Genomic DNA, 13,475 nt, shown 5'->3' on the forward strand with positions numbered 1-13,475 from the left:
TTTGCCCAGCGTTACACAGGCACTGGTAAAAAACCAACGAGTGGCACAATAGCAAGAGAGTTCGGGAAGAAAATTTCCCAGAACTTAAAAAGCAATGAGTCGGACAGTAAAAAGGGTACAGAAGCACGTCGCTTCAGATTATTGACCCAGAAGTTTAAGCTGATGAACTGCGAAGAGCTGGGAATGGTGGATATTTTGATTGTGCCTTCACAAGAAGCTGTAAGTGAAAAATCGTGATTTCAAATTTTTAGTTCGATGTTCAACAATGTAAGTAATTATTATAACCGTTACTTTTTTCAGAAAAACCATACAAGTAATCAATCGATACCTGAAGGTTACTTAAGAGTGGCATACGTAGATGAATTCTTTGACATCATACGCTCAATTCACTGTAATGAATTAAAACACGCTGTGTGAAAAAGACATTCAAAAAGGTATTAGTGTTTTCTTATCAGAATTAATAACTATATTTACATAAAAAATTGTACCCTAGACAAAATATAAAGATTGATACAAATAACCACAATCATACCGACTGTTTCAAAACAGTCGAAGGTTATCACTGATTCGAACTTTGATAACGATGAAGACATCGACTTTTTCTCCATACCTGTTAAAGAACAAATGAATTACAAACATCATGCTGAACAGCCACACGATGGTATGTACTTTTTCTTCAACTGAACTGAAATTAAAATTGACGTTTTATTATGAATTCTGTGTTTAATCTTTGTTGTGAATCAATTGTGTAGGCGAAGAGAATACGAATTCGAAGAACGTCACAAATGAAGCACATGTTATTGAAGACGATTGCGAAACTGGTTGTAAGTACTGACACGTTTTTAAAAAAAAATATAAAAACTTACAAGTGGACCTTCATATTAATGAAAAATAATCAATTTTCAAAGAAGAAACATATAGTACATAAAAATATTTACCATGAAAACCATCAACATGGTGCTTTTCCATTCACAAGACAATAAGAAATAGTAACGTCCATACTCAGTTTTTTTATATTTATATTAATAGTTCTTGCATATATTACAGCATTGTCAACACTCCAACGACATTGGACTCCACGAACAACAGCTTCTAAAAAGATAAAAAAAACGAGAGAGGAGATGGTTCAACGGTTTGAGAAAAACCATTGCAGCAAAGTCAATGCTTATGAAGTTGGGGATAATGTCTCTGTTCGAGTCCCTAAAAAAGACCGCAGCAACACTCATGCTTCACGCATGCCATGTGTGGTTATCAGTGTTTCTGGTGACAAAGAGAGATATTATCAACTGCTTACACAACATGGCGTATTGCACAATAAATACAGATCTGGGGATCTAGAATTTTTCAGGGGAAATTTCAACATGGACCTTAAAAATTCTGATAAGTTCGTCAGCTTGAGGGAAGCAAATCGCCTTTAAAATGTAACAGATAATGTGGTGAGTCGATGTGGTTGTAAGTCAGGATGCAAAACAAACATATGCAAATGCATCAAAGAAAACGTAAGAACTGTATTAAAGAAGTAACTGGTAAGTCAGAATATTTTGCCCCTGTTTATTTAATCCTAACTGTATGTAAAGCATTACTAACTTTGTTTTATAGTGATAATTGATTCTGATGAAGAGGAGAACCCACTGGAGCCGCAATGGAGGGCGTTTTTAACTCGATGCCTTGAAAACGGTATATTGAAGAAATGCATAGAGAAATCTCTAGACCCACATTGTAATCCGTTGCTTAACCAGAAATCAGGTGTTTTTCAAGTTGCGGCTAATTTTGAGGGATTGAAAAGAACAGAGCCAGAATTCTATATGCAGATTACAAAATATTTAGCAGCAACTACAAACTCAAAATGGTCAGATATAGTACGTGAATATGTATTGCAAGTTTATGCAGGTGAATTGCCATTTGGACGTGCATATGCTGACATGCTGCAATACATTGAAGTTAAACTTTTTTCATTGCTTTGTTAAAATATATTCTGGCTGATATTGTGAATATATACAGCACGTTTTATGTTCGGTTTAGACATAGATTTTTTCAATATGCTAAGGCTGAATCTAGCTTGGCTACCCCAGACCTTTGTTTATATTCATATTATGTTCTTTAACATGGTTTTATCATTTATCAAAAAGGTGAAGCAGAGAAAATTATCGTACTATACACTCTTTTTATAAGAAAACATTTTATCAGAACAACAAAGAATTAACATAAAATAACGAGTGTGAAACCCTTTGTTAGTTCATATTTTTATTGTAAATACTGCTTTATATCGAGAAGAAATGTATCTTTGACTAATGTTTCATGCTAGCTACATTACCCCATACCTAATTTGCGCGAAAAACTTAGCTATATTAAACATCTTCTAGAAGATTTTTTATCAGATTCAAAACCTTCATTTTTATCAGATTACCACGTTCACAGCTTTGAAATTAGTTCTTTGTAATAACAAGTGTTTAAAACGATAAAATAAACTTACCCACGTACATAAAGATTCGTCAATGTTTCATTTACAAAAGTCGGAAGGAAATGCCAATCACAGCCTGCCTGCCATTATATATCAGCGTTCATAAACCGGTCACCACGACATAATTAGGGCTAAAATAACATAATCGGACCATGCGTACATAATCCGGCTGTCCCGGTTGTAAACGGGCCGTTTTCGCAATCTGGGCAGAACAGCAGCGCGAGACCCATAGAAAATGGAAGGTAAACATTAATTTTACATTATACTTTGGTGAAACGTTTTAATGCTGTAACATTAGCGGATATGACATGTGAGCGTCAGATGATTATTAAGACCCATGTTTTACTCACCTGGCTTCGCAGTAAAGACATTCTTTTTTACCAACTTTTATAGCTAGCGTATTCTTGCAGACAGGATGTATGCGATATGCCCCCTATCTCTGTGGAACTTTTCTCCTCTTTGTCAAAACACTTCTCTTCAATTCTCAGAAATCTTCTCTTTTGTCTAAAACACTTTTTTTCCAAGGTGTGCTTTTCCACATACTCAAATAAAAGAAAACTCCATTGTTATCTGCACCCTTGTGCAACATGTCTGTTTCGAAGTGGACAAAAATGTTACGCAAAATTAATTAGAATTACCTTCTCAGTTAAAACAGGATATCTCAAAAACGTAATAAAAATTTTATATTCTGTAAAAAGAATAATAATCTCAGTTAAATTGTCCATATTATTAAAAGAAAATTCTTTTTGAACACCTGTCTAAAATTAGTATATTTAGGCCAAAATGTCTAAAAATGATTTTAACGTTATCATTTAGATGAACGTCTTCCACAATATCTCTGGAATAAAGTTAAGGAAACATGTTTTTATGGTCCACAGGTTAGGTTAAATATCTGGAATGAAAATTACTTAATTTTATTACTGTCCGAAATTGTCCAAAGGTTTTTTTGAGGCTAAATGTGAGAAATTATTTAAAAACGGCCTTTAGAGCCTGAATGTATGCTTAAAATCCGTTTATTAACTGAATAAAAAACATTATTTTGGATTCTGAGGTCATTAAAGATGATGTAGATGTAATATTTAACTGTCCAAAATTGTCCAAATGGTCACTTTTGGTCCTAAGATTTTCGGGCCAAATATGTGACATCCATTAAATAAAACGTCATTCAGAGTCGACGGTTTCAACATTTTAGTTTATCATGCTAGTAGAAAATATCTCAAGTTGTGCATAAATAGTTTATTTATTATATACATTAAATATATACAAAGCAATCATTTTGTGTTTCTTTATAAATTGTATAAAATAGCACCCAATCTTGTGATAAAGCCAAGATTAGCTAGCTAGCTAGCTAGCTAGCCATAAATATCTTTGATTTCAACAATTTCATCTTGAGAAAGGCAACCAAAGTTTAACTAAATATAACAAAGAAGTATTAAGTCACTAAGCTACAAAACACGATGCAAAATGCAAAACTGTAGGACCAAAAAAATAGCTACTCTTTACAAAAAAATACAAAACTGAAGAAAAAAGATAACAATTAGCCATGTTTGAAGTTTTACAAGCTATAAAACAATTTCTTAAAATCAAGGGTGATCTTATAGCAAAAAAATAATATTAAAATCCCTGCAAAATAAAGTAGTTTACTGTTTTGTCCCTTACCTCGTGCTCTGCCAAACTTTAGCTTGCTTCAAAATTGCTAAGACACCATTGTCTTGCTTATTCGAGCAATCAAGTCAAAAGTAAACACCTGGTTGCAGTAATTTTGCTGGGAAAAACCATACCTACCAAAGCATTAAACGCCATCGCTGTGACTTGCTTAGAAGTTTAGATACTTATTTAATTAGACAGAAAAAGGATCACAATACATCAAATCGCCATGCACCACTTCGGCAACTTTTTCTCCACTTTTTTAGCGCCTAAAGAAGACTTTAACTTAAAATTTAAGTAGTTTATAGTTTGTGAGACGAACAGTGCACAATACTGGCTGATAGAACCATGTTTCCAGGTCCCCCATACCAATTTTTAAGTCCGTAGCTAGTAGCGCGGCATTGGCACAAGGTTGGAAAGATGGTTACTTTCGCCAAAAATAATGTTATTTTTAGTTTTGTGTGTTTTGTTTGACGAAATAACTCAAAATTTATAACACACATGTATAACATAATTATATATTTAAAAAGGAGAAAGGTAGATCGTTTTAATTCTTTTTAATTCAGTAAAATTAAAACAATACAAAAAAGTTTTGATAACTTAAAAAATGATAAAAATACAAAATTTCAAAAAAAATTGTGGAAGGATTTTTAATTTTGTCTGTGGTTTGCCCGTAGCGAAACAGCCGTGGCAAGAGGGTGCCGACTCGCTGAAAAAACACTGTCGGGGACTTCTAGCGTTTTAAAAAAATCTCAAAGTTTCGCCCGGAGAAACCCGAATCAACCCAAAACAACATTTCTTTAAAACAGTTTTTACACATGCATAATTTATTCTTTTAATGTCGAGCAGTGGTAGTGGATGTTAGACTTTAATCTCTGGTTATGACGGAGGTTAGTAAACGAAATAAGAACGCGTATATTTATATTAACATAAACGTCTATCTTCTGTGTATTAACGAAGTCCGTAGATAGTTTACAGTACAGTTACCGCGCCATACCCAATACCAAACATAAACATAACGGTAGGCTACATACCAGTGAAAGTTCTGAAAAAATTCTTTTTTTATATCATTTATTTGATAAATATAGCTGTAATAAAATCCCACAAATAATAAACTGAGAGTAAAACGACAAAATAGCACCTTCTTTCTTCGCAACAAAATTTAAATGAGAACAATGAGCCTTGCACGCATTACATTTCAGGCGGTTTCGGACAGGCCCAGGCTTTTCCGGGCGGTTACACACGAGAACCTTGAAAAAACGCCCGCGGATGCCCTAACACATACGGCGTTTCTGGGGGTTTGTTGTATTTAATTATCTATCGTTTTATATTATATGTGAATTAAAACGATAATTTCTAAAATTCCGTTTTCATGATTTTTAAACAATCCACAGGGATCTTTTCCCTTTCTATATGATCCCATTTTCATGATTTCCAAATGATCGACGGCGATATTTTCGTTTCTACAATGTTGTTTCTGTCATTTTTAAACAATCTGCGGCGATGGAACAAAACGCAACCCAACAAGTATTAAAAAAACTTGGGATTGACAAAAATGGCAAATTATTTTATTTTAATCTTCATCAAGTAAGTTTAATCGACCGAAACTAACCTTCAAAACTACTATTTTTAGCCGCATGCACAAAAATCCAAGCACATGAGTATCAAAGCAGTGTTCTCAACATAGAAATAAAAAACACGTAGCAATGCGCAAGTTACAAAGCTATTGCATAAACATGATTTTACATTGAACACTAAATCTTTAACGCTTCATTATTCATTTTTTAAAAAAGATTATATCTTTTAATAGCTTTCGTGATTGTTAAGATTTTGAAACAATAGCATGCATGTTACATGTAAAAACAAAAGGATTCATCAAATCTTATTGTTATGACTTACTCACAACGATAACAATAAAAAGCAATTAAGTTCATGTGTAAACAAAAGATATGCGAAGGTTCTTTATCTAGACTTGGGATCATTACACGACGATGTAAAGCTTGTGTACATTTAAAGTTACATTTAAGCGGTACTGTAGATATACTGTATGATACTGGTTACACCAACCATGGCAGATACAGATTATTTTGTACAGTTTATTTTATACAGATTATTTTGTATTACAGCCACCATCATGGACTAGGTTAAGCATGCCGTAGCCATGCTGTTTTTATGGTAAAATCTTCATAAATTTAAGACTGGATCATTCAAGGATCTCTTTCTTTTTTGGCTTCAAATTTTTAATATGATATTAGGTAACTACATCAATCAGCTACATTTCAAAGTTTGCTCTCCTGTAAGTTTCTGTTTATTTGAAGGTTCTACTGCGAAGATTAGACTGTGAAATGTCCCTGTTTTACCCCATCCGAATCATATTACAGGCCTGGTCAGGAGGCGCGTGCGATCGCACGCGCACACGCCCACACACGCCCAAAGAAGTTTACGCGAGCGATTTATCGCTCATGTAAGAGACTATTTATCAGAATTTTCTAGAGATCCTATATATGATATATTTTTTTCACATTTTAAGAGAATCTACTAAATAAGCGCCACTAAAAACACAAAGCTTATGAAGAACGATCATGTTATTATGAAGAACATAGGTAAAGAGAACATTAAGGTCGGCTTCTTTCCTTCATGCTGACACTCTTATGCTCGGCTGGTGCATTACACTGAGACTCGAACAAAAGACGGAAGACCATTTGGAACCATGCCACAAGTCAGTCCGACCTTCATCGTCACAGAGAATACTGCGAGAAGAGTGCGCACCCATGCAAGTTAAAATAACCAGGACATGGGAGAGGTTAGGTGCCCTGTACCTTAATACAGCAACACATCATCGCGTTCAACTTTGCACTTGTGGTTAATGCGTTTTACAAAATTCATTAAATTTTTTGGGTTTCGTTTTAAGGCTGGGATTTCTGCATCTGCATTTGTAACGGTGACTGAAAAAATAAATTCAACCCTTGCTATGTTACTGACCCGGTCAGGCGACGGCAAACGCAAATATTTCGATTCGTAATAATAATCGAAAAAATTGTATATTGTATTAAAAAGAAGTCCAGAAGTTCTTTCCACACGAAACAGCAGGCAATAAGTCAGCCCTGCCCTCGGTTTTGTTAGAAGAGATGTTCTGTGAAGACTCTAACAATTGAGTCTCCTGTACAGTTTTGCTTCATGTTAAACTGTGCCGGTGACAAGCATTTTCTAAGCACCTGCGACTTCTGCGATATACAACCTAATGATGCCCTAACCTAATAAGTTCATCTAGAAACATAAAAAGCCAGTTGGTAGTGAACTATTAACCTAACGAAGTTCACCATCCGGAAGATATGTCAATAAGACTTGCACTCCATTTTCATTTGTCATCATCTTAGGAGATCAGTGCATCGAATTTATGAGAGGTCTAGCCCTAATAAAAGGTGAATGATGAAAGATATTGCCAGCTGAACAATTTCACAACAAAAAAATATTGCCGACACAATGCAGACGCAAATCAGTTGAAATGAATCTCACGTCGTTTTATTGCTGACGTAAAAAATTCTAATTTTAAGGGCTCTCGATTGAGTATTTTTGTTGATATTTTTGATCAGCGACGACTGGATTATTTTTAGTTTTATTTTACAGATCAAGCATGTGCATGTCGTAACTTTTTGTTTCATTGACCACTCACGCAAACTAATTTGCACGAGCTTTTGTGATCGCACGTGGATCGCTCACGCAGATTAATTTACGCGTGCGATATAGCGCTTGCGGGGGTAAATTTTCCCGACCGGGCCTGATATTATGTAACAACACGTCTATTTATAAAATTTAGTCTTGAATTTATGGGTTTAATCACAAAATCAAGCATGTGTACATGATTGCCGATTTGACAAGTTTATCCCTGACATAACTTGAAGCTTTTTACTATATGCTAGCTCAGAGACCCAGCATATTTTTTTTATCACTGGTTATAGCTATAGCTAAGGTGGGAAAAATCACCGTTTTGTACAATCGTCCTAATTACGTCATTTTCCCTTTATCACCAACTTTTTCTGTTTACTAGCAAGACTTCATGGCTTTGACATGCTATCCTTAGCCTAAGTCTATGATCTACCAAATTATCAATTTTACCAGTACTGAAACTTCTGTATTCTACAAAACAAACAGCCCAAACATCGCTTGCATAGCTCTCTAATAAGAAAATTTATGGGTGATGTTAAATACAGAACAAGCATTATTATTATTATTATTATTATTAAACTAGACAGGCTTGGGAATTATATATAAATATGGATATTTTTAAGAACAAATGTGTGTGCCATCCTTCAAATATCCTCTTTGTTAATTCGCTTTACTAAATTTCCCTAATTCACCTACTTCTTGAGCAGTAAAAAAGATACATGGCGATGTTTAAAGCAGCAACTAACTACATCTGGGACAAGTTGGAAAGTATTGCCACAATTGTAATCATAAAATATCCTTTAAAGATCTCTAGTGGATCTCACATTAAAATAAACACACCACTGAATTTTGACGTAAATTGCGCAGCTAGGACATTCACCCGATTTCTTGTTGGTCGAACTTAAGCAAATACCTGCTATTTTTTAGGTTTAAGTATACTCTTAGTTGTTTCATTTTATATTTGAAAAAACTTTTTTATTGTTGTAGATCTCGAACTTGATGCTGATGGACAGCAAAACAGTGGAGCACCGCAAGCTGTCAGAAAGTCCATCTCTTTAAACTTAACCAAAAAAACAAAGCTAAAAACTAAATCTTCTGTGAAATCCAGCAAATCAAGAAAAGATAGAAGGGACCGTGGTGATGGTGAAGGTAGTGAGATTTCTTATGTGTGATTAAAAGTACAAAAATTAGTCCTTAAATTACCTTAAAGAAAAAATTCCTGAAAGACACTTTGTAAACAAAATGGGAAAGTTAGCCCCTGAAAATAATTTTGAAAAGGCAAAAGGTTGTTCCTGTAACATATGTTTTTTTGTAAAAACTAATTCTTTGATAACATTTTTCTTCTTTCTATCTCTTTTATCCTTATTTCTTTATTATGCACGGTGATCATTATATTAGTACAATGGGCAGGACAACTAAATTAAGAACAAAATTAATAATTTTAACATCGCAAAATTTCATTATCAGGCAAAATTTTTTACAAACCTATTTTGCAAAAATTTCTCCTGATTTTCCGTATTTTATTTTGGACTCATGAATGTATTTCCTTTGAAGTACTTGTTTATGAATTAGCCAGATTTTGTGTTTTAATTTTGGACATCAATGTTCATTTGCACACATATGTACATGCAAAGTATAGATAAGCAGCAGATTGCAATGAAAGAAGAAATCAAATAAAAAATCTCATATACTTAAAACCTCTGAACCTCTAAGGAAAATTAATACCAGTTCTTTTTCGATCTTTTATTTCTTAAAATCTCTAATTCATGGTGAATATGATTTTGCCTTAATGCTACTTATTTTTTGCCTTTCAACATGCATGTGCATATATGGAAATTTGTAAACGTTTCAACTCTTAATATGCTAGATAATTTTCTCTTTATACAACTCCTAAACGAAGAATGAGATAGCACTAGCAAAATTGTGTAACATGATTTTTTATTTATTTATTTATTTAAAGATATTGAAAGTAAGAGTTCAAGACGTAGTAAGTCATCTTCAGAAAAGCGGAAAGATACCACTGATGAAGACGATAGAGAGGATGAGGAACTTGACTGGTCACACAAGGTAAAGCTATTGTATACAAGATAAAAATCGTTCAGTCAAATGCTATACTTTTTAAAGCCGTACAGAGTTTATTTGGTGGGTGCGGCTTTTTGGCAGGGGAATTATTAGAAGTGGGGGGGGGTGAATTTACTTATTGCATAATATTCAAATATATTTTTAATACCACAAAACAATAACGCTATGAAATTGTTTAATATATTTGAGGAAAATCTAAAACAAAAATATATCCAAGGAGAAATTTCTCCATTTAACGTTTAAAAATTTGTTGAGTTTGATATTGTTGTCAGATTAGTTTCATAAAAATAAGTGAGGGTTAATATAGAATGTGTTTTTTCATACAAGTATTGTATTCAACTAAGTTACCCCCAAATATTGGAAGGAAGGGGCTTATCACGGTAGTGCAGTAGTTTAACGCCTAAAGATCTGATGCATTCAACCCTTGTAGTGTCATATTTTCGAATTGTTTTATCAACAGAATTGATAATGCATTTTATTGTCATATCAGTGTGGACGTAGAATGTAGGTGAACTTGGAAAGGTGGTGACGTCAGTCACTTTTCACAGCGTTGGGTAACTAGGGACCACCTGGGACCAAATTGAGTAAGTTTCCCAAACCTGAGTACCCGTCTATTCCGAATCGGATTCGCGTACCCATGTTTGGTAAAATTACCCAATTTAGTCCCAGGTGGCCCCTAGTTACCCACTCGGTGAAGAGAATCCGTTTTGGAATGGACGGGTTTATGACGTCATTAAAAAAACCTTGAAACCACAATATTTCCGTAACCGTTTGTCAAAAGTACATTATCTGGTGATCAAAATTTCTTCGGTATTACGAAACAACGAGTATTACGCGACATGGTGAATGTGTAGCGATGAACATTGTTTAGAAATGTTCAGGTTTAATTTCTTTGTAGGTGTTATTAGTTGGTGAGAAGGTACAAAACCCGATGATTCACATCTGTGAAATTTGCACATTACCCATTCTGATCTATGGGAGACTTGTAAGTTAAAGAGTTTTATTTTTACATGACTTATTTTGTTCATTTAATTTTTGCAAATCAAATTGACTTCATTATTTTTTGTTGGATATAAATAGAATAAACCTGACTTACTACAAATAAAACTAAAAGGAAAATTTCTCGCATTGATGTGTGCTAATGATCAGGATGAAAGCTAGTAACGCCTATTGTTGTTTTTTTATAACAAAGTTTTATATCGATGCATATTTTTTTTGTTTATTGGTCACACGCTATAAATAGAAAATTTGTTCGTTTCTTTTTTTATATAGATGACCTGAGAACAGATGAATAATTAGAAATTTCAGTTGATTTCATGTTTAGACAAAATTATACTGCTAGGCAACAGGACTTAACTACTCCAAATTAACCGTAAAAAGGGCTTTCATGTTTGTGTAAATTGTTTATGCGCGTTTCGTATTTGTGTGTGACCATTAAGAGGTAAAATTGTTATTTCTAAACTTGTATTTGTTTATTTGTTTAGAGTCCTTGTAAACATGTTTTTTGTTTATCTTGTGCAGAAGAGTCAAACGGCGCATGCTCCAGGTAAATTGCGTCACATTCTTTAATTCGTTTTGTGCATTTTATTTTCGCATATCCTCCACTTGATTTTTTTTCTCACGTTTTTTTCTTACGTGAATCTAAATTATAATACCCGTATACGTCCGTCTGTCTGTGTGTCTGTAGGTCTGTACCGCAAAATGGTAGCTTAGCTGCGCAATAGCGAGAAGCACGCAATGCGGTATAAAAAGGACGGGCGAACCCGTGGATTTTCCACGGGCTAACGACTAGTCGCGAAATTTTTGCAAAGAACAGTCAGTATTCGTAAAATTTGGGGAATAACTATTCGCGAATGGCACGAATATTTCGAGAATAATTTTAGAACAGAACTTTCAAAATAATTTTTATAAATTCAATTTTAATACGGTTTGAAAATGGAAATTAAAATGTAGAGACGTATTCGAACGAGTCTTTTAATGCGATGAATTAACTCACCACGCTAATAAACTTTCGCGAAGTAAAGAGTTTTGAAGAGAATGAATATGAATGAATTTCCTGACTGTCTTTTTTTTCTATTGTAAAGATAATCTTTCGTAACTCGGCATTAAATGCTTGTTTAAGGATTTAACAACTAATGCAATTTCGTTTGTTTGACCAAAGAAGCTCCTGAGGTCTTAAATAAACTGCGAAAATTTCGTGTATTCAAGAATGATGAAAAAAAAAATTATGCGTAAATGTTTACAAAAGATATGTCTTGACCGAATTTTAAAAACGCAGTAAATATGACATTGCACTATCTAACATTTTTATAGATGTGATGATCGCATCGATCGTATTGAACCTGCGGGTATCGGTCAAATCTTCGTTTGTTCTTTTGGTGGAAGCCGTAATGGTGTATCTGGATGCCGAAGAAGTTATCTTTCTCAACGTGATCTCATTGCGCATATAAAACACAGGCACGAAAAGGAAGGATCCAGTATACCCGATTCGGAACTGATGCGGCAACAGGGTGTTGTTCGCATGCCTTTTCTTAATGCTCCACCCGGTATGATCGTCCAACCTGGTATAAACATGCAAAACCCAGCACAATCAACAGGACTTGGAAATGCTGTTGTTTTGACTGGTTTGCAACCGGGTACGCAGCAGCCTATTGTTGTCGACCCTAACCGCGTGCCTTTACTAATGGGTGCACAGGCGCAGTTTTCATCTCTACCACAAGGTATAACACTCACTCAACCTCAGTTCCAAGGTGCTGCATATCTTCCACATTCTCAAAATCAATTTCAAACTATTCCGACCCAAATTTCGACCGGACTTCAGAGCGCTCAAGCTAACGCGCCAAGACAAGCTGATTTGCAATCGTCAGCTATGACAAGGGTCACTGCACCTCAGCAAGGTATTTCTATTCGCTCGCAAGCTGATTGGAGGAACAATGCAATACCAACGGGACAGGATTGGTCCAATCAAGGACGGTCTGGAAATTATCAACAGTCATATTATAAATAGTTTGTTCTGTTTTATTCACTTGACATTTTTGTAGATTTTAACCAGGCGAGTGAGTTAGTTTATAAAAACTACTCTTTACGTGCGTAAGCATCATTTTTACACAAGCTTAATTCCATCTATGGTCTGTGAAAATTGTGTAAGACATTACAATAGCAACAATGTATATTATAAATTAAAGAAGCAAAATTTCTTGTTCGGTTATTTGTTTTTGTTTACTGTCCCACGAACATCTCATTTCTTTGCAGCTACATGTGATATCCGAGGGCTACCCGAACATTTCAACAGCACCTATGTTCCATTTTTCCTTGTCCAGATAACAGTCTATCTTGTGGTCGCGTAGGTGACCGAAAAATTTCTTTGGGATAGAGGAGGTTCATAGAGGGAGAGAGAAACAGGCCGGGGGCCAAAATATTAGCTTCGGGGGAGGTTTACGAGGTAGAGTGTCTTTGAAATGACAAGACATTTTTTGTGGTTAAACTTTTTCAATACCAATCTTCTACAGCTGAATTTTTTAACGTTTTTCTAATTTTAACCTCATGTTCTTATATTTGTTCTTATACCAATTATATACACGGGTGGAAAATTTTTTTAATCTGCTAATGTAGACTGTTC

The 13,475-nt window shown here is 34.5% G+C and overlaps 1 protein-coding gene across 3 annotated transcripts; it reads left to right on the forward strand.

Annotated features, from left to right (window-relative positions):
- The first annotated feature begins 2,596 nt into the window (after positions 1-2,596).
- LOC130625486 (E3 ubiquitin-protein ligase Hakai-like) lies at positions 2,597-13,059 on the forward strand. 3 transcript variants are annotated; one of them, XM_057440595.1, is made up of 6 exons: positions 2,597-2,703; positions 8,762-8,923; positions 9,735-9,841; positions 10,755-10,841; positions 11,341-11,402; positions 12,170-13,059. In XM_057440595.1, exons 1-6 carry the CDS (start codon positions 2,697-2,699, stop codon positions 12,861-12,863), a joined length of 1,119 nt encoding a protein of 372 aa, XP_057296578.1. In that variant the 5' UTR covers positions 2,597-2,696; the 3' UTR covers positions 12,864-13,059. The 3 variants fall into 3 exon arrangements, with proteins under 3 accessions (XP_057296578.1, XP_057296576.1, XP_057296577.1); XM_057440593.1 differs by lacking the exon at positions 2,597-2,703 and adding an exon at positions 2,750-2,822; XM_057440594.1 differs by lacking the exon at positions 2,597-2,703 and adding an exon at positions 3,250-3,339.
- Positions 13,060-13,475: the final 416 nt, after the last annotated feature.

The sequence above is a fragment of the Hydractinia symbiolongicarpus genome, chromosome 14 (genome assembly GCF_029227915.1).
Source record: "Hydractinia symbiolongicarpus strain clone_291-10 chromosome 14, HSymV2.1, whole genome shotgun sequence".
Classification (NCBI taxonomy): domain Eukaryota; kingdom Metazoa; phylum Cnidaria; class Hydrozoa; order Anthoathecata; family Hydractiniidae; genus Hydractinia; species Hydractinia symbiolongicarpus.

Bases quoted from the DNA above. Each gene is read 5' to 3' on its own strand.
- LOC130625486 (XM_057440593.1), top strand. From the start codon at position 2,765: ATGACATGTGAGCGTCAGATGATTATTAAGACCCATGTTTTACTCACC. The intron at 2,823-8,761 runs GTAAAGACATTC...TTATTGTTGTAG, and splicing joins TTTACTCACCTGGCTTCGCA to ATCTCGAACTTGATGCTGAT. The intron at 8,924-9,734 runs GTAGTGAGATTT...ATTTATTTAAAG, and splicing joins GGACCGTGGTGATGGTGAAG to ATATTGAAAGTAAGAGTTCA.